Raw genomic sequence first — 22,839 nt, forward strand, 5'->3', positions numbered from 1 at the left:
CTAATAATTCTATTCCTATTTACATTTGTATACTTTTGTCATATATTTTATCGCAAAGGATAAAAATTAACAAGATTGTATATATTTGAAAGATATTATATTTTAATTTATGAACAGCATTCAATAATTTATTTGAAGTACCTTAAAATTACATTACATATTATGATAAAATGAGTATATTTTAGATATAATCCATTATATAGCTTAAAAATAATCATTGTAGAATATAATTTTAGACAATTTGAATGTTATATTAAAATGATAGTAAACGATAACGCAATCAATGTTCATAAAATATTTTTTTCTAATAAAAATCTAAAAGTGAGAATTATTATTTACACCAATACACATTTTATAAAGAATGTACCTAATAATTATAATAATTGTATTATTACATTTTGTATGTATATACATATTACCATATGTGTATGTGCATACAAATTATATATATATGGGGATGACAAGAAACGTTTGTAAAGAATTTTTCGTTTGTTTTTAAATTATTCCTATCTATAACTTTTTATGTCATCCGATGTACTTTAATAAAGCTATAATATATAGGACTTAATAAGACTTAACTAATACATCCTTCAGTATACAACTAACATAATCCATTACATAATATTATATGACAAAAACACGAATAGCAACCGACATATGTAATAGAAAAGAAGTACGTATATGGTATATAAATAGTTGGCAGTTGCGAAATGGAATCAGTGTTATTACTTATTATATATTATAATCGAGGCACCGAAAACTCTATAATTATAGTATTATTAGTATTATTATTATTATTATTTTCAGCACGCATGGAGCAATAAAACTCTAGTTTGTAACACGTGAAAATTTGGTTAACCCAGAAAATATATATTTACAATCTGCAATGTACTCGTATAGATAATATAAATACGATTGGTTTTGGGTTGGAAATGTTGAAGAAATTAGTTTAATTAAAAAGACTAGTGCGCACATGAATTTGATTTATGTGATCGTCTCTTATGGTCGAGTGCAAATGTTGCAGCGTATGAATGTACAAGTCGTTTCCGGGCCTTTTGGCAAGATAAAACGAGTCACAAATACTGTTTTAACAGGAAACTTGAACTTGAATACCGCCATTGTATGTATTTACTATGTATTATATCGAAATCGTGTAATTTGTAATTTAAAAAAATTCTTACTTCAAGTATAGTGCAGGCGGTTGTAAGTAAACAACTAATAATATCACAGCCTTTGACTTTTCTCACGTACAGCTTATAACAAACCTATCGTTTAATATTCGTAACCATATAATGTAATACTATTATGTATGCGTATATAAATTACACAATATAAATTTATATATAATATACACCTATTATATATTAACAATTAATAATAATAATGACGTGTTTATGTATGTTAAACGATGTATATACCAATCGAAACGATAAAATTATTACATTACTGTTTTATATTATTAGATTATATGATACAAAAAAAATTTGACTAAATGTACGTGTTATAAGTCAGATTAGAAAATAAAAGTAATAATAATATCTTTATCTTAAATGGAAGTCAAAAAGAGGATAATCCATATCATCATAATCTATAAAAAAACATATTTACCGTTGACTATTAACATGAATCCAAAAAGGGCTTTAACGATTAAAACATAAACAATTTGCATATGATTTATTCATCACCGATTACAGTTATTAGTAGAAAGAGCGTTTTTTAGAATTTTTGATATTTCTTTATTTTTTTGTTCAATTAACTATAAACATATAGGTTTTGCTATATTTTTTTAATAAATAGAAATATTTACCGATATCAAGAAACGTAAATACAGACATTAAATAATACATTAAAAATATAAACGGATCACAGTGACATCGGCAGTGAACACTACGTTAATAGTCATCGGTAAACATCATTTTCCCAGCCCAAATTTCATAAAAATCAATTCTTTCCCCTTTGACAGAATATTATCCACACCATGATCGGGCTGCTGTTGTGACTGCTGCTGCTGCTGATTTTGTTGGTTTTGTTGATTCATAGTAGTGTTGTTGACAGGATTGTGATGGGTCAGATCGTTCAGCTTTTGCATGAAACTCGATGTTCCACCTCCAGTATGCCCTTGGTTATGGATTTGTTGACTGTCTTGTGGCCTACTACCAAGTCCGAAGTCTGGAACAACATGTGCTAGGCCCTTGAATAGTTTTCCCGACGTGCTCTGAACACCACCACTACCCGCTGACTGACCACCGCTTCCGTCTCTACCATCTCTCCTCTCGTACGGATCTCCTCTCTCCCTCGCATCCACCGCTGACATCTAAAATCCCGACACGGTTTTTTAAGTACCAAATAGTCAAACAAAATTACCCTAACACGCAACCAACACACATAGGATTCTCAAAGCCTTGGATATACCTACCGTTAGTGTGAATAAATTCAGCTGCCTGTTGTGAATAAATTTCGAGAGAACGTTGAAAATAAAAATCAATAACTAGGTTTAATTAATAATAATATTTTATGATTATTAATTAAAATTTAGTGTTGAGATCAGTAAATTCTAATTTAATTAAAAATTAAACAAAATAATTTTGTAAGTCTTATGTTCATTGTTTAATAAAATATAACTTATTTCCATACGTCCAAACAGACGCAATTCGCTACACATTCATTAACATATAAACCGTAGTCAGAGAAATAAAGTTACTTTGTTGGTATGATGATGAATCTCAAACTAAAATTATGTTTTAATAAGAGTTGACACTGTAAATTATCTTGTAAAACAATGAGAAAAAATGTATTTAGATACCTATTTCGTTTTTGAAAAATAAAAATAATATAAATTTGATAAATCTAAAATACAGAATAAACATACACTAGTAAAAGATGTATCATATTATAAAATCCTATGTGAGTATTACTATATTATTAATATACCTGTAATTATCGAATTTTAATGATTTAAACTTAAATATTGTGTACATTATTCCATTATGTTTATAATGTGACGGGTGCACCGGCAGCTAGACGTAGCACACAGAATATGTTATGTTTTGTGTGTGTTAATATTGTAGAGGTTGTTGTTGTCTGGTCGATAAAGAGTGTGAGTGTATTTGTTGTATAAATATATGTATTGAAGAAGACACAGATCATTAATAGCTCACACGCACTCACCTGGTGATAATCATACTGCGGAAGGCAGGCATCTATAGCGAACAGAACAAAGATAGAAAAACAAAAAGATAGAAAAACATACAGAAAACATATAATTTTGTATGGTTTGGTTTTTTTGACCATGACAAAAAAACTAAGACACAGAACATGCAATATCTGAGTTTTATAATGATGAGTAATGGATGAATTCACAAAAATAAAATTATCAAAAATAAAAACGTAACTGTAGATTTTTTTTTTTAATTTCGTTTTTATTTTTGATGTGATTGTGTGCGGTGGAAAACCATTTTCATGCTTGGAACACATTGAAGGTGGGTCATATCGTTGAGAAAAATTTACAAATTCATTCAGTTTGAACAAACAAATTCAGCATATTTTATTAGAACAATAATTTATAGCTGATGAATAAATTTGAATTAATCAAGAACCATAAAAAAATAAAGAAAAAAAATCATAAAACATTTAAAGCACACATAGAGATCAATGTTATAACATGCATTTTGTATTTTTTTTAAAGATAATTAAACAAAATATGTAGGTGGAGCTATATATTTTTTTCTTTAACTTATATTTAAGTTTAAAATTAATGTTATAATCAGTTTTCATATTCCTAATTAAAGTTTTTAATTAAAACAATATATTTTTTTACTAAAGCGAGCAAAAAAACATTTTAGTTATTTTAACTTTATTACTTACATACTTACGGCCAAAAAATAATATTTTAATTTTTATAATTTAAATAGCTTCTAAGTAACTTTTTTAAATATTTATTGATTTAACTAACACTCTTTAAAAACATATCTGACCTAAAAATATGATTTTTAAATGTATAAAATCAATCCATTAATTCATTTTCCATGTCTATTTTACAATTCCATAAATTAAATTTATGATTATTATTGCTGGTACAAGATATGGAGTAAAAATGTAATTGCACTTATTTATAGTTTATAGCTCCACTTACTCTTTTTCAATTTCTCTGTTAGGTTATTAATTAAAAATAATTTAATAACTTTCTCATATGTTTTATTTTAGATTCTGAGCGGAGAAATGAATATGTATATCCATAGTTTTGGTTTTACTATGATGTACGTATCTTATTTTTATATACCTGATATTATGCTACACCTAGGAGCAGTAAAATAGGTATAGTATTGACTTTATAAGTTAATGACAATAATATATAATAATAAAAATAAAATATTTTAATTATCTAATATCATTATATGGTATAATTTGTGATGTTTTCGGCGAAAATTATTTCAATCTACCGTAATAAATAGTAATAGTAAATAGAAATAAACTCTAAAATATCGTTAGAGATATACTGTCTCATTGTCTCCGCTCAGATTCATTTTTCAAATGCAATGATTTATCATTGAATTCAAATTTGACACATTTATTACAGTGACTTACTCAATGGAGTAAAGTAAAACTCGATATAAAATTTACAGCATTAAAAATTTTCCGGGGTTATTTGTTATTTTTTTAGAGTGGAAAATTGATTTTAATTACTGCAAACGTACTATTGTGTTGATGTTATAAACTAAAACATAATCATTTGTAGGGAGCCACACATTTTAAGCAGAAAATGGCTAATAATAAGTTATATCGATCAATCAGATACGTCAACAAATTATGAAAACTAATGTGATAAAAAATAATTGTTGAACCTTAAAATGTATAACATGGCTCTTGTAATAATTGAGTAAAATTTATAAAATGGCATACAAGGTTGATTTGTTGAAGAGAAAAAAAACTTGTACAAAACAAAATGTATTAAAATTCATTCTCGCTAATTGATTTACAAAATCATTGCATAATAGATAACGAAGATGCTTGAATCTTATAATAAATTAGTTATGCTTAAACAACCTAAGTATTTATAAAAGAAAAATAGTAAGAAATTAATATTGAATGTAATGTAAGAAAAATAGTAGATATTAATTTTTTGAAATTCATTATTATCGATTTCTCATATTCTCTCCTACAATTTTCACAGAATAAAAGCTAATGATAATTGAAGGAGTGTGGTTTGATATTCATTTAAAAAAAAATCTGTTGTTAAAACCTAAATATTTAACATTCTTTACTTTTTCTTCGATTGCAGTACCAACACGTTCGTGCTACCGTGCGACGCGATCGCTTAACAACATTCAAATTTACATGTTTCATATTTACATTTAACAATTACTGCAAACACGAAATTAGTTACATAATAATATATTTTATATTATATATTATATTTTTTAATATTTTGAAACATTTTTTTAAAAGAAACAATCATTATCTTAGTCAATTTAGGTGTTTTAAAAAATAAAGATGATTTTTCATAGTCTCAACTTTGGAGTCAATACAAAACTATATTTCGAGAAAAATATTATTAAAAAAAAAAATAATCAAACTTAGTATTTTAGTTTTTTTTTTTTCAGTAACAACAATTTTAATTTTTGTGATTTAATTCAAAAAAATAATTTCTACGCAGAAGCATTAAATACATAAATAGTTGTTTATTACTTAGGTTAAAATTTTAAATTAAAACTATTAATTAATGGAATAGTGAATACTCACTACTCGATTATACACAGGATATACTCTTTGACATTTATGTCTTATCTATTTTTTTTTAATTTTAATGTTTTTTAATAAACAAAAAAAACTTATGCGCATATTCAATAACTATATATCAACCTTTCTTGAAAAGTATTCAGCTTTTGAATATGAAACTAAAATTATTTGCAGTCATAAAATAAATTTAAAAATCATTATTAGGTATAAATGTATAATAATTATTTTCAAAAATGTTGTTTTATAATTACTTCAAACTCATAAAAAAAATATTTATTCTATAACCATAAACATTCACCAAGATAACGAGTGCATCATTTAAAAAAAAATCACTAGTTCATGTATTGAGTAATATGAATATTATAAGTACACTTTATTATGGTATGTATATGTGTTGCAGAGAACAATGGGTTATGGGTATGCACATTAAACATAAATATATTATATTACCAATAACACAACATAATCTTGTCAAGTTTTCAATAAAAAACAAAACAATAATTTCAAAAGCCATTGCAATAGGGTAACAAATAAATTCAGTGACAAAAACCGGGCCAGAAAATAACAACATAACAAAACAAAAACAAGCTGCTGAAGTAATCAGGCAAAAACAAATAAAACATATTTATATATTTCCACTATTTCGACTCATTGTGTAGGTGTATATGCATGTTTTTCCTAAAGATCTCGCGTGTCTAAATATTCACCATAATGAATTAAAATATTTTATACATGTATTTTTTTTATTTTTATATTTAACGCGCTTTTTTAATTTTACAACGATAACGGATAACCCACCATCACGGTACTTTCATTTACAATTTTATTCAGTACATTGTTACATTATAAGAGTTGAGTGCGGCAAGACGATTATAGTTTCCTTTGTCGATCATCGTCTAACTATGTCAATTGCCGCACACCCGAAAAATGTAAAAAGTGTGTGATGGACATTAAATGTAAACAGCTGCTTCAAGGTTAAAATTTAACCATAAAGAATATCTGTGAAATAATTATGTATGGACTATGATTAAAGGGCAGAGGATAACATTTTCGGAGATGCATACCTTTACGTTTAAGTGGCTGATCTATGCCTCGAGGCGGGGGTGGTGGACCACGAGCGCCCGGGCCGTGTCCTCTCATATCCTGTTGCTGTTGCTGGTGCTGCTGCTGTTGTTGTTGCTGTTGCTGTTGCTGCTGTTGGTGATGCTGTGTCTGCCTTTGACCTTTGGGTTGTAGTGGCCCTACACCTTCCCCATCAGCATACTCTGTGCCTACCTCCACCAAGAAATTTGAAGGTACTAGACCCCGGACTCCGTTGCACTCACCTCTGTAAAAACCATCATCGTCCATTTCCCCGTATATGAAAATGGTTTGACCCATTTTGAAATGTAGTTCCACTTGCTGAAACAGAACGAAAAATAAAATCTTGTATCTGATATCTCTATGTCTATCTAATAGATATTTATGATTTATGAATAAACTATATTATGTTTGCATATTAAATTTTTTTAACTAAAAACAGAATAAAACTGTTTGTATTTTATGTTCAACTTAACATCGTGTTAAATTAATAGCATTAATAACATGGCTAAATTGATGTAAAATATTGTACATAATACCTACTTAATGTTTATATATATATATATATTAACTATGATACATAAAACAGTTTAAATTAATACATAATACATATTATATAAATGCCACGGTATTTTACTATTTTCACGACCAATTTTTAGTTACAATAATATATCAATATAATTATATCACATTAAAAATATTAGCTACCTATCCAAAAATTAGTATGATTGACTTACGTCTCCATCGACATTCGGTGAATTTTCAGTCGGGTCATAATCATATAATGCCACCATTTTTTTTACAGGACCCGAATACGGATCAATCCAACGATCATCTTTTCTATTTCTAGGATCTTGATTCTTTAAAAAATTGCAAACATATTAAAATTTTAGTATAATTAAACAATCAAAGTAAGTATAGTTGCTGTTGTCACACAGCCTATTAGAGATATGTAGCATTATCAGCATGATATTATAATTCGATAGAGTAGTTGATGAGGTGAAATTAATTGGACGAAACTTAATGGCTTTTTTACTTCTTAAACCCAATTTACTTTACTTGTGTTGTTTACCTCGGGAAGGTAATGATAATAGATGTATCATCTTACAAAAAAAAAAAAAAATACAAACAGAACTACTACTAATCAGAAGTGAAAAATATATTATTATACGCTACTTTTTTCATTAACTTTACAAAAATAATCCATATATCAATAATCACATTTTATTTTATACTATATCTTATAACTTATGATTTTTTAATAATATAACAAATGAAAAATCGTAGATTTATTCTTCATAAATAAAATTGTATACATTTACCTTTTGCATATCTGATAATTCCATGACCATATTATGAGGAACATAACCAAATCTTCCTCTACTTTCACCCCAATAGAAACCATCCGGATCTTTATCTCCATATATCTACAATATTTATATATTTAAAGTAGTTTACTAAAATTGGACGATATTAATACACCCATAATGTTGTGCGGTGCGGTTTTAAATTAAGTTCTAAAAATTCGTTGTATGGAACCATTCAATTGGCCACATGAAAAGTTTGTGTTCTTATTTTATAACCTACTTTTGTTGTTTATTTTTTCGGGTGGAGGCATATTTCAACCCATTTGTTCAAGAATTTATTACACTTAAATCAAAATACATCTATATGACGTTATATCCAATACAGCTAGTTAATAATATAACATTCACTATTAAGTTTATTATTTAGAGTTTTATATTTTAATACCGGCATTAATTATTTTTAATGTAGATAATATTCTCGAGCTTATGCTAGTAATTGTTACATAAATAAATATACTTTAATACCTACATACATGTTTCATAATGTAATATAATAGCAAACCTTTATATGTTCTCCTTCTTTAAATGGTAATTCTTCATCACAAACATCTGGGTTAGGAGACATAGTAGTTGGATCATAGTCATAAATAGCCACTACCCATCTAGGTCGTTTGTCTCTTGGTGTTTTCTGATAAACAGTCTGTCTTGGATCAGAACCTCTCCCTCTGTAAGTTCTTTGGTCTCCACTACCACTAACGTGCTTTATTCTAGGTTCTATTTGTTTCTCGTTTTGATAGAACTGCTCTCTATAAATGTAACAAATAAAATAATTTCTATAGTGTATCACAATCACTAGTTCTAAAAATACCTTTCATCATAATGATGACGACCGTGGTGAGGAGGTTTAGACCTAGGAGTAGGTGCTGCAGGCCTATGTGGATGAACTGAAGGAGCACGCCTTGCTCCTCTTCCATTTTCCATGAATTCCTCTTCACTATAATTTCCCTCTCCAGCAAAATCTTTCGTAACTTCTGTCCAAATGTATTATTTGAAGGTTATCAATGATTAAATACAATTTAATACATACCTATCGATGGTATGCTTATTTGCCCAGGGAATATTTCTTTATCACTAAGATTTTCTGTTTCCGTATCCACGATTACCTGGCCATAAGCATTCCGTTGCGGTCTCATGTGATTTGGTACAGCAGATCCATATTTAATTCGTTTGTCTTCATCTTGCTAAAGTATATTTAAATATGATTAGGTTAAGATAACACCTTAAACTTTTTAAATACAACCAAAGATAGCAAGATCGATAAAGAAATACCAATTATTACTATTATTACTATTTTGTTTATTGGTACTTAAATAGTTTACTTTATGATGATGATTGTGATGATGAGGTGATTTATTTTTTGCACCGGGTATCAAAACCGGATTACTATCAGTAGACTGGTTATCCCTAGACTTAGTGCGTACAGTTACTTGTCTGGGGTTAAGACTGAGCAGTTGAGTGATATCGATTAAAGCATGATCGCCTGAAAATCATAATAATGTAAATCAATAAAATTGTATTATTTTTTAACAAAGTAATTATTGCTGTAATAATTATTTCTTTTTTACTTAGATATAATAATATTTTGAATTCTAAAATTCTAACCAGTTGGGCTATCAATATCCGACACTTTTTTTCCATCTGCATAAACAGCATAACCTGTTATATGACCACGATTAGAGGGGTCACTGAGTGTGGTAGTCACCGGAAGCCATGTTACCAATAAAGTTCCATCTTGTGGTCCTGATTCTACTTGTACTTCTGAAGGTGGATCCGGAAGTCCTAAAAATGACATTGTGAATTAGCATATAATAAAACATTCTCTAAAAAAAGTAACATTAAATACAAAAAAAAAATCAAAGAAAAAAATGTTACTGAAAGGAAACAAAATGACAAAAATATTTTATACCTAATTATTATTCATAAACTATAGATCTCATAATTTTTATATTTCTGAATATGTTGATAAATAAAAATTTATAAAAATAAAATGTTAAGTAATAAAAGATATTGATTTTAGTTTTTAAATCCAAAAGTTGTAAGAAAAATACATTTTTCTTTAAAGAAGTTTCATTATTATTTTTATTTATAAAAACAATGGGTATTTAAAAATATTTATTAGAATAACATTTTTTTCTTTAAATATTTTAATTTTTTCGTAATTGATAATAAATATATTCTACAAAAATATAAAATGATGTATTATCTACCTTTGCAGCCTGTATGCAAACATGCAAGCACGATACAATAAAGAAAACAAGCAAAGAATTACAATTTGCATATATCATTATTTAACAATATTTATTAGATGAATGTGATTTAAAATAAAATTTTGCAGTTGAGTAAATTAACTTTATTCGGTAAAAACCGACTCAAGTTAGCTTTCAACTTCGCAAAGCCAACACATTATTTTCTCATGACAAAAGTAACAATGGGTACATAGCAGTAATTATAAATCTCATGTCCGATTGTTATATGAAACATCAATTCAAAAATGTTTACCTTTAGGCAGCGTTTTAAAATTTATGTGCGTAGAAAATTTTTCCATAGAGGTAGAAGTCCTTTTTTGATCGAACGTCGGTGCACGTAACGTCTTAGCACTAACTGTTACTCTGTATAATGTATTAGGCACCAAACCTATAAACAAAACCCATGAACTGATATACTTAAAAATGTATTTAATTTTTATATTATTATTAATACTTTGATATGATTAAGAAAATCATATTTATTTAAGTTGTATTAAATTAAAGAAAATTAATCTACTAAGGACAATTATCGATTATTAATCATGTATTTTTTATTATTATTGGGTATTTTTTAGATTTATATTATTAATCAAATAAAACTTGAGTTTTTAGTTACTACAATATGTATAATTTTTGTAATGGACAATTTTATAAAAATGTTGAAGATATTAATAACGACATAAACATTTCATTAAATAAATAAAATAAAGATCTTTTAGTTACTACAAGATGTATATTTTTTAATCGTCATTTTTACAAGTGTTATGTATTTAGTATATTAATCGTGACATAAGTTTACTGCCAACATATTAGTTCTCCGACTCAAGTTGTATCTACTGTACCCGTTAAAAATCTACTTTTAAGTATTTTTTTTCAAATTTACCAACAAACAATAATATTCCTACCAATATAAGTATTCCTGTTACACAATCTATTGCTAAAAATAGTAGCTATATGATTAATTCATGCAATAATACTCTTAAGTCCTGTTTGAATATTTTTCATCACAATATGTGTAGCATTAAAATTTATTTGATCGTTCTTAAATATTCTATCCCTATATTTTTACAATAAGATCAGATTATGTTTTACTAAACAACTAATAATCAAGAAAATAAAAACCCAGTATTCGTGTCCCTTCCTAGTAAGAAAGTATATTATTTTCTATATATACTTCCATTTATCAGCATAGAGGTATATAGGTAATCATATCCTATAACCTTTGCATAATAATAGCATAAACGAATACATATAGAACGAATGAAAGTTATTATCAATTAGTAATTACGGAATCTTAAGTCCTATCATGCTTTTCTTTATTGTAAATATTAATTATGATAAAATTAACTGTTATTATCATGTAAAATAATTATTAACAACTGTTATCTTATTTTGGTATTACACACTATACATTATACAAACACGACGATTTATTTTTTTAAGAAAAATTATTTTATAACTTTCTTTGTAAAACACAACTAACAAAGTAACGAGCACATGCCGTTATGTATTTATCTACCACTATAATATTCGACATGACTTTTAGAAATAAATTTAATTAAAATACAACTCATATTATACAATTTGTTATATGATATTCGGTCAACTATAGTCTATAGAAGCCATATAATATTATGCATATTTTATGATGATGTGCATATAGTACCTACATAAAATAAAAATAAAAATTACCTGTAATTGTATGTTTGTATACACCAGGTTTGACAGTTCTGAGTTCAACGTTATTAACGCAAACCACATGTTGAAAGTTACTGTTGCTTGGCAACCATGATATAACAGCGGACGTGGATGTTACTTGGCTAGCCTTTACGTGTGATGGTCGTAATGGCAACTCTTTTTCCTTACCAATAACCATTGTACAAGCAGCATCTCTAGATGTTCTTCTATTAGCTGTTACAGATCTTACACTGATTCTATGTGGCTGCGAACCATAAAAAATAATAATGCTTAAAATATATTTTATGTATTGTATAAAGAAATAAACAAAAAAAATCCATACATTTTTAGAAATATTTAGTAAACAATTAAATATCTCAATAAAACGGTGCAATTATATTTTATAGATATTATAAATAATTTAATATTTTGATAATGATATTAGAATAAACTATAAATAACTATAAATCTATAGTCAACTTCAAAGTTATGAAATATAATCATTAAACAAGCACCTATTTACATAAATAACAATTCTATCATAAAACATCAAAGTTGTTTCGTGACCCAAATCAACAAGTTATAATACTGTTATAGTGTTATATACGTAACTGATAATATATGTAATATGTATGTTATTCAATTTATTTAAATCGTTGTAATCATTGTTTATACTAGCAGTTATATATATTATTTAAATATTTATTTGGGTATTCCTAAATTTAGAACATGACATTATAGAACAATATAAACATCAAAGATAAATAATGTTTTTGTAAGATTACACAATTAATCGAGTCAATATTAGTATAGAATAATAATATAAAATAATATATTATATCTATGGAATTATTATGAATTATTACTATTCATTGGTTTTAAAAAATCTAAGACAATTTTACTTTACACAAAATAATATACATATAATTATACTATTACCTTGTTTGAGTCAACTCCTTCAACTAAAGCTCTAGTTCTTTCTGTAGCTTTAATAGTTGTTTTCAAATTTCCATCTACGTATACATGATATGACTCTGGCAAACAACCTTCTTCAGAAGAAGGCGCGTTCCAACCAATCAGCACGCTTTTGTTCAACTGCCTTTCCAACGTCAGCTGCTTCGGTGCCGGTACTAGCAGCGAGAAGAACATGTCTAACAGTGTCGATGTCCCGGAAAAACAATTTCCCCCCCAAAACAAGACGCTATTACTCTACGCTAGCTCTACATGCACTAGTCTAGAATATTCAGCCACCACCATGTAATAATCTTTTTAAATTATAATATCACTAATATTTTTTCCTATGGACTTTTTATAATTTTTATAACAAAACATACAACTTGACACTATTTGATAAGGATAAAATAAATTTGAATGCTTTATTATTAAATTATTCTTAAAACAATCTATTTACGGAATTCTCAAATTAACGTTTTTTTAGCTATAAGTTAGGAAAGAACATGGGTATTAAAACACTTACAATTATTTAATTTGATAAGACATATTACCCACAATCCATACATAATCTAAAAATCTATATAAAGCTCTAATAATTGTTACTAATAAATTCTCTAGTATTCCTCGTTTAAAACTTAAAGAAAAATTGAAATTATAATATTTCTACAAACTTAATAACATACTTATAATTTATATTTCATATACTTTCCTATTAGCAAGCAATTTATTCCTATGCCTATTGCCATATTTGGTCAAATGTCTATCTGAATTTGTATGTTAATAGGTTTTCAATATAATATAAGAACAAATAAGAAGCTGAACAACAGAATTCAATTATAAGTAAATTATTTTTAAAATCTCACCATCGTCATCGACGTTATCGTCTTCTTGTAATTCTTCTAACATATTATTATACTCTTGTTGAGCCAGTCTCTTCATTTGTTCGTCTGTTAAGATTTTCAAAAAAAAAAAATAATAATAACTATTTTATTATTAATATTTTTCATTATATATTAATAATAATATTTGTTTATTTTTTTTTCACCTGGGAGCATGTATTCAATATTTTGAGGAACCGTAGTTGTCGCACTATCGTCACATTCTCTAAGTCTAACCACCATAGACTGATAGAAATCTTCAAGATCTCTACCATAAAGCTGTTGTACATAATTTGAAGGCACTAAACCACGTCTTCCATCTAAAAGCTCACCATCAAAAAACCCATCCTATATCCAAAAAATATATAAAATTATTGTTACATAAAAACTACATATTTTGTACTACACAATGTAACATTCTAACATAACCTAACGGTTAGGTCTTAACCTAACCTTCATAACGTTAAAAGTAAAAATAATAACAGGCACATATTAAATATATCCGACAGATGTATTGGTGATTCGACATTATTAATATTTTTGTTATTAATCAGGAATAACTAATACAAACAAATTACGGAAAACAGAAATAATTACGCAATAACAATATTTGATAAAATAAATGTTGTTATTTTATTTTAATTAAAAAGTAAATGACCGTAAATACTTCAAAATTTCACTAAATATTTAGAATATCATTTAGTACAATTTCAAAACACTCGAGCTCTTTTTAAGCTGTTAAAAGACATTTAAAATAATTTTTTTTTAATACGACATATATAAATATGTTTACAATTCTACATTGCATTATAGTAATTTATATTACTATTAAAATATATGGTAGTTTAAGTTAATTGTTGACAAAAACATTGCATTTGTTATATTATTAATATTTAATTATTATAGTAGTATATATTTATATCATATTATATCATTGTTATTTTTTCTTTAAGTCAATACTGATACTTATGGTAAAAAGTTTCTTTAGTAAATATCTTAAGAATTATAGATTAGGTTTTCAATTAATAAAAATAGTTATTTTACGTGGCAATTACTATACATATATTTATATATATTACGTTGTCGTCAAAATTTTAAATTCAATCACTCATAAAAATATATATAGGTGTTAATATTAAAAAGTATACCTAAGTATTTTTTAAAACAACATTATTTATATTTTATACCTATAATATTTTAGTGATTTTTTCGAATTTAAAAAAAATATCATTATTAAAAGAATTGTGGCTATGTATTTTCAATATTTCTTAATTGCTGTAAAAATCACTAATGAAAACCTTACATTAAATAATCAAGTTTTTTTACACAATAACAAAATTTTATTACACATAAATTGAATAAAAACGAAAATTTAAAAAACTTTTTTATATGTTTCACAAACGGAGTCAATATATTTTGTAAATTATATAATATATTTATAAAAAATTATTATTTAAAAAATTAGAAAATGATAATCGCTTTGTTGTTCAGTAAGTGTCGAATATACTTGGTTATTGAGGAATAATCACTGTAATGTATGAATTAAATTTGAATTAAAAGGTAGATTATTAAATATGAAAAAATTGAATTTCAAGTACCTTCTACTACTCATTTTTTTTATTACAGAAAAAAACCAAATATTTGTAAAATAGTCTTGCATATACAAATTCTAGTTTATCATTATTTTTTTTCCGGATTCTTTTAAAAATTATTTTTGACTTCTCGAAGTAACAACTAAGCCAATTTTTCTACCAGAAACCAACCTCAAAGTTGAAAATCAAAGCATTATTACTGCCCCCAAAAGTAAAATCAAAGAAAATAATACCATTGTAAAATCAATTAATTTATAGTTTCGCTCAGAATCTAAAATTTTGATATGGATTTATGTCTCTATACAGTTATTCATTTTTAAATTAAAATTAAAAAAATAAAATCGATTTTGTCAAAAGCTGTTTAGCGTAAAAATTCTAGTTTTTTTTTTTAGTATTTTTTTTTCCTTTAATGATTGTTTTTTAAATTTAAATTTCTAATTGTGAGATTATGATATTTTCAAAGTACCAACTTAAACCAGTTCACTACTAGGAACTAGGAACTACCAAAAAACAACAATACATAATATCGTCCTGCTCAGAATCTGTTTATAATAATTAGTCAGTCGTTGAATTCAAATTTGATTCAATTTATAGTATATTATATACATTACAGTAACTTGTTCAATGACGCCTACTTGAAGTTTAATACTATACAGCAGAGTAAATAACTTAGTTTTTTATAAATTTTATTTTCCAGAAAAATATTCTGCTTTAGAGTATGAAACTAAAAATGTATATGCTCATTCATAAATTTAAAATTTTAATGACTGAAAATTATGTAATATAGATATTTCTAAAAACGTTAGGAACATCATAACACACATGTCACATGGTTGTAAAACCAATATATTCATCACTGCTTTAAATTTTAAATATGATAGTAATATTGGACGTACCTCGTCTTTATTACCCCATACTAAAATATAATCCCCTGCGGTAATTGGAAGTTCTTCTTCAAAATTTTCATTAGGTGAACAATAGAAAGGATCATATGTATATCTACAATTAAATATTACATATTAATATGAAATAAATATACTATTTTAGCATTTATTCGATTTATTTTATTTATTACCTCGCACAATAAACATAACACTGTCCCTTTCCTGGTATATCCAACATGTCTGGCATTCGTCTTTCCCCAATACGTTTCGTTGAATCTATACTTAACCCTAATGCGTCGTTAATTATGTTATTTTGATCTACAAAAAAATTCAATCCTTAGTTGTAAGTTTTATCACGGTGAAATTAAAAATAACCCCTTACAATCGATATCTTGTTGAGCGTTGATCATACTGGGAATCGCTGGCATAATCCGTCCTTTGGGTTGAATTCTTGATTGCTGTCCAGTAGCCAATAAGACAGAATCCAATGCTGGAGTCGTGGTAGTAAGCGGTCCTACGGTTGGCAGCACCGATGTGCCAATGGATAAGGGTTGATATGTCTGTGTCAGATGACCAGGGGCCACGCGATAAAGCTTCATAAGGTAAAATATGATGTTAAAAAAATATTTTGATTACAAAATATTATACATACCTCTGTGTATGGGTAATTTATATGCGACGGCACCGAGGCCAAGGCATAATTCGGATCTTGCATTGAACTCGAAGAAGGTGTCAATATACCAGCAGTCGGCAAACCTAAAATATGTCAAGAAGTAGATTTAAACATAAATACGACATACTACTTATGCCTTAACAAATTTCCGAAAATTAGATTAAAATTACTAAAAAAAAAATATTGCACTAGCGATTAAATTGACTGAAATATAAATATAAATGATTTGTATAGATAATTATTATGTTAAATTTGGTATTGACCAAACTCATGCATATTAGATTATATATATGCTATTTAGTTAATAAATTGAATGCATTATCGGCTAATTTGGACAAAATTAGTTTGCTAAATATTGAAAAAAATAATTCTAGCAATAATATTTTAGCAGGAATGTATAAGCACATGGACCACATTAATTTTATTAATAATGTGTTTTATAGGATGCATACCTATATGCTTACATAATATAATTATAATGCACGTAATACTAATCACCGTAAATACTTAGGTTCTAACTATTAATATTTTGTGCTATAATGCTATAATATGATTATATTAAATTGTAGTCTAAATAATTGTATTGAAATAAATTAAATGTAGTAGTATATATATATATACAAATAAAAGCGTAAGTGCTAGTTAAAAATCTAAATATCATATTGAATATATTTTGTCAAATTACCTATAGGCTATATAAGTTATGCTTATTTGACTATTTCCTTATTGATGAATAATTAATTTTCAAATTAATTGTAATAATCTAATGAACTACACTTTGCACTATAAGAAAGGCTTTTTTTTATTTCTGTCCATGACTTACTGCGTTTTTTCAAGCACGACCGAAGCGGTGCTGTGTTTGAATCCGTTTTATCACTTTTTATTTTGACTTTATGCAGCGGTGCTGTTTGCCCAGGACCCCCGGCAACTGTTTTATTTTATTTTTATTTTTTTTATATATATATATATATATACGCATTCAAGGTGTTCAATATATATAGTTAAATATAAAACTGAATAATTCATATTTTGAAGAATAAACATATTATGTGATTTAAGTTTAAAAAAGTTCACATATATATTAAACATCCTGTGTTTTATATTTACAATTGTATGCAATTTATGAAATTTGTTGTTATTCTTACCTATAGTAGATCTTGTCTTGTCTAGTTCAGCTAATACTCTATTGTCTTGGTCTATTTTGGCCATTATGCGATCGATTTCTGAAGGCAAAGTAGATGCTCTACCACCCGTTATACTTGATAATACTGGTCTGTTCATATCAATTGTTTCCAATACATCTCCTATGTAATAACAATTAATTGATGTTATTGACTTTCGTATTTTATAGCGTAACTTTATTTATTTATTCAATGTAAATAAATAATATTAACTTGTACCTGCAGATTGTAATCTGTGTTGTCTCAATTGATCAGTAGAATACATGTGCTCTAATGATGCAGGTAGAGAAGAATGGTTGATAGAATTCGATCCTATGAAATAGTAACATATTAGATATACGTAAACGTTTAACGAGCTAGTGCCTAGTTCATATAGGTAGTTGTTGTTTTTTAATTTTTTAATTATGTGTATATTATAATATACATATAGATAAAATAATACATCACAATTCATAATATAATTATAAAAAAATTATTATTATTGTGTATTAAGTATAAACACAACTTACTTAGTTCTACACTAGATGTAGTAGATTCTGAGGGCGAGTTCAAAGCTAAGTCTATAGACTTGTATGAAGTTCTTAGCGTAGACTTTTTGTGATGTTCTAATTCCAACTGCAATTCCTCCTGTTTAACATTTTCTAATTCCATCTTCTTTTCCAACTCTCGAATCTTAGACTAAAATCAAACACAATTATCCAATATAAATTATGTATTATTTAGGAATTCGGTTATAAAATTATTATATTTTACTTGTAATGATTCAATATGTTCACACAGTCTAGTTTTTTCTGCATAGTTGATATTCGATGGCCTGGTTTGTAATTCACGCTGCTTATCTTGAAGCTTGACAACGCATTCTTTGTAATCTTTTTCCAACGCTCTCTTTTTGTCAGTTGCATCTTGCATAAGCTATAATATCATAAAATTGAATAGATTATACAATAATATTTTTTTTTCATATTGAAATACTAAACACTATAAACACTTGCCTTAAGAATTTCATCTATTTCTTGATCGGCATCTGCCCGGGCTGATACTGAGTTCAGCCCGGAGCCCTTTTTCACCTAAGTAAAAAAAGTTAGAAATTTGTATTAGAAATTCAAAGTTTTTCTACTTCTAAATAGTATCTTAAATTTAAACTTGCTCACATGTTGGAGTTGCAATACTTGTTTGTGTAGATCTGTATTTTGGATGGTTAGCTCGGTATTTTTTTCCAACACTCTGACTAGTTGATCCTCCTGTAATACAACGAAAAATACATTTCAAAAAAAAAAAAAATCTTACGTGCTACGCCTACATACAATAGGTAAATATATTTTATAAGTTATCTTGGTTGAACCGAGAAAATTTATTTTTTCTAATGTTATTTAATTTAATGGACTATATTAACAATTATTATCATTCCAAACGACTACAGTTAAAATCTCGGACCTCATAAATAAATAGTAGATATACATTTTATTTCAATAGTAATATTTAGGTAGGGTAAATGGATAAAATACTACTGATCTCCTAATCAAAAATTATTCCTATTAAATATATATTATACTTAAATAATACAATAAACAATAAATGAAGGAAAAGGAAGAAAAACCTATGTGCACTATCTGCGATACCGAATTATCAGTCAACCATATTTTTTACAGAATGCCTCTAGTACACAGATGAACTCAACAACCTCAACATCCAAACACCCTAGAGGCCTAGGGCGCATCACTCGAACCGAACGCAGACACCACCTAGTTTTAACATTTTTAAGAAAATTTAAATTATAAGATTTAATCTTAATAACATTTATTGTAATTAATATAAAAACTAATGGCCGATATTAATTTAAGATCAATAAAAAAAAAATCAATAAATGATCATATTGAAACAAGCTTTTCAGTTATCAAAAAATTAAAATTTATACTATTAAACCTAAACAATAAATTATTATTAAGCTCTTAAAAACATACAAAAATAATGAGTTTAAAGTGGCTAACAAACTAATTCACTCGTTGCTTAAAAAAAAGTCAATAGGTAAAATTGTTATTAAAAAAAATCTATTTATGCGTTAGTCCACCTTAATTAATTCATTTTTAAAGTAGCTGAGCATTGATTGTTCGATAGGAGATGTATTACCATACATATGATAAATCACATGAATAAGAAGATAAGATTGACCTACCTATACCTTTTAGGATATATGACGCGTATAAACACACACAAAGCACTTTTAACCCAACCCCGTTCTCATTATTATTATGTACGTTCTAGATTTTTTCATATTTAATTAGACACTAGTAAGAACCTCTTTTGTTTCATTTTTTTTCTCTTCTACACCATATAAATTGAACAATATATAAGCAGGTCAAGATGTGGTTCCAGATAAAGAAAAAACTAAACACATTGAATATAAATCATTACAAATGATTCAATATAAACTTTAAAATGTAACTTAGACTCAATTCTTCTAATCTCTCTATTATACAAAAAAGTTTTGGAAAATAGTTTCATCAAATAATTAACCTAGCAACCAATACTTAAGTTCTTTAGTAAATTATAAGATGGATAAAAAGATGCTTCAGATATCAGATAAAGAGAGCTATTTATTAAAAAAAAGATTAAAAAGGTTCCAAAAAAATATAAGCCGAGAATAAACGTTCTGATAAATAATATTCAACAAAATATATATGGGCTATACAGTGTTGGAAAATATTTATAAATATATTATAATTATTGAGAAAAGCGTTTAGTTGGAAAAATATTTTATCGAAAATTTATTTCGATGGAATCATGTTTACTACTGGGAAAATATTTCGTCGGAATACTAATTCAATGTAACAAGAAGAATTGACGAATAAAAATGAAAAATTATAAAAGTTAAACACATTATGAAAATTATATAGACAATAGTTTAAGATTTATTCAGATCTGAAAATACCCAAAAATAATATTTTATAAAAAATTATTATACTTCAAATTAATTAATTTACACCAAAAAAATATTGATATTCTAAATAATTGTAAAAAAAAAAATTGTTCGACTAAAATAAACGTTTTTACTAGTATTTTTTTTTAATTAACAAATTGGATTTTAAAATTTTTTCCAAAAAATGCAATCAAATTTCAAATTTTTTATTTTCTATATTAAAAAAAAAATGTTAACGTACTTGTGGCGCAAAAGTCTGTAAATTCTATAAAAAAAAAAATAAAAAATATTGATTAGAACGAAAGTTATTTCATTTGTCAAGGCTTTCTGTTACAACCTATAATATTGAAACCATATTTTTGTTTAACTGTATTTAAAATGCTTTCTCACAATAATTCATTTCTAACAATATGTAGTTTCTAGAATTACAGTTAATTTAAAATGCATTTGCAACTAAGTACTTTCACGACTAAATATGGTTCTGTGAAATATAGTTAATAATACAGTAAGTTTCTTACAAAACGTATATACCACAAAACACTTTAAAAACAATATTTTTCCAGACAAATACGATTCTCATCATATATTTTTCAACTTGTATGCTCCCTCCCCCCCTCCAATAAAATTTAAACATTATCTAATGAAATTAATATTTTAATATTAATTAAATATTCAAATGCTAGTTTTAACAACTTTCTTTGTATTGAGATCTCATGGCATAATTTAATGGATATGATAATTGAATTAATAGTTTTACACTTATATACTTGTTGCCTTGAGCTTCAGATTGCTTCTCGAGACTTTACACAAGGTGAAAGGTGAAACAAATAAGGTCAACAAATTAATCAATACACGGATATAGACCATGGTTAATTTATTTTTTAAAGTGCTAAGGTCTAAATGTGCGGTTAGGAGTAAAATATTTGGGAAAATCATGAAAAACAAAGTAGCATGTGTAACTCAAGAATTGGCTATAATCTATGATTATATTATTAGGGTTATAAAAATCATCTGTTTATCAATGGCATATTAATCAAAATTTCGATTTTGACAAACCCTACCTATTATTTATTATAATAACGATGTAAGTTAACGGCAATTTTTTATGAACTATGTCTTAAACATTATAAAAATTATTTTAAATTAACTAATATTGCCCATATTAGTGTTGTTTATTTTAAATAAGCAAGTAGCTTAAATATTAGAAGCAAATATAATAAAGATCTACCATAAAAGTATATTTTCAGGTCCATGCATACTACTATGAAAGATGGCACAAGAAAATGTTTACCTACAGTTAGAATAAGTAAAATATAGTTGAGCATATTATAAAAACCCTGAACACAAAACGACACCGCAACATCTACCGAAAAATTAGAGAATTATTATAAAACAATAAGTATTACTTTGTTTAAATTTAAAATCACTATACTTAAAAATAACAAAAAAATAATTTCAAACCAACTGTCTTTAAAATTTAAATACTGAAGTATAAATTTACGGCTCAAATTATTTAGCTATGACTTATGACTATTATTCTACATTTATTTAATTTTATTACTATTTAAATATTACACAAAATATTTAGGTATCTATTTAATATGCAGAGAATTATGTTTTTATATAAAACGTTATTTTTGTTTCTTATACAATA

General features: G+C 26.4%; 1 protein-coding gene across 8 annotated transcripts in view; it reads right to left on the reverse strand.

The window, feature by feature from the left end:
* Positions 1-1,187: 1,187 nt before the first annotated feature.
* LOC132918731 (peripheral-type benzodiazepine receptor-associated protein 1) overlaps positions 1,188-22,839 on the reverse strand; it is a 37,526-nt gene continuing 15,874 nt past the window's right edge. The window contains exons 3-30 of one of the 8 annotated variants that reach the window (XM_060980164.1): positions 21,427-21,450; positions 19,420-19,509; positions 19,261-19,335; positions 19,022-19,180; positions 18,778-18,946; positions 18,488-18,580; positions 18,233-18,391; positions 17,911-18,015; positions 17,067-17,170; positions 16,797-17,007; positions 16,606-16,732; positions 16,427-16,529; positions 14,106-14,286; positions 13,924-14,007; positions 13,046-13,236; positions 12,122-12,371; positions 10,683-10,817; positions 10,391-10,399; positions 9,786-9,962; positions 9,503-9,663; positions 9,211-9,364; positions 8,992-9,154; positions 8,686-8,929; positions 8,139-8,243; positions 7,554-7,676; positions 6,801-7,137; positions 3,169-3,200; positions 1,188-2,314 (exon numbers count right to left, since the gene is read on the reverse strand). In XM_060980164.1, coding sequence (XP_060836147.1) covers positions 1,913-2,314; positions 3,169-3,200; positions 6,801-7,137; positions 7,554-7,676; positions 8,139-8,243; positions 8,686-8,929; positions 8,992-9,154; positions 9,211-9,364; positions 9,503-9,663; positions 9,786-9,962; positions 10,391-10,399; positions 10,683-10,817; positions 12,122-12,371; positions 13,046-13,236; positions 13,924-14,007; positions 14,106-14,286; positions 16,427-16,529; positions 16,606-16,732; positions 16,797-17,007; positions 17,067-17,170; positions 17,911-18,015; positions 18,233-18,391; positions 18,488-18,580; positions 18,778-18,946; positions 19,022-19,180; positions 19,261-19,335; positions 19,420-19,509; positions 21,427-21,450 — 4,167 coding nt within the window. In that variant the 3' untranslated portion in view covers positions 1,188-1,912. Of the gene's footprint in view, positions 2,315-3,168; positions 3,201-5,908; positions 6,736-6,800; positions 7,138-7,553; positions 7,677-8,138; positions 8,244-8,685; positions 8,930-8,991; positions 9,155-9,210; positions 9,365-9,502; positions 9,664-9,785; positions 9,963-10,390; positions 10,400-10,682; positions 10,818-12,121; positions 12,372-13,045; positions 13,258-13,923; positions 14,008-14,105; positions 14,287-16,426; positions 16,530-16,605; positions 16,733-16,796; positions 17,008-17,066; positions 17,171-17,910; positions 18,016-18,232; positions 18,392-18,487; positions 18,581-18,777; positions 18,947-19,021; positions 19,181-19,260; positions 19,336-19,419; positions 19,510-21,426; positions 21,451-22,839 lie in introns of those variants that run through there. The other 7 variants (XM_060980162.1, XM_060980161.1, XM_060980165.1 and 4 more) reach the window with 7 other exon arrangements.

Source organism: Rhopalosiphum padi, chromosome 1 (assembly GCF_020882245.1).
Source record: "Rhopalosiphum padi isolate XX-2018 chromosome 1, ASM2088224v1, whole genome shotgun sequence".
Lineage (NCBI taxonomy): Eukaryota > Metazoa > Arthropoda > Insecta > Hemiptera > Aphididae > Rhopalosiphum > Rhopalosiphum padi.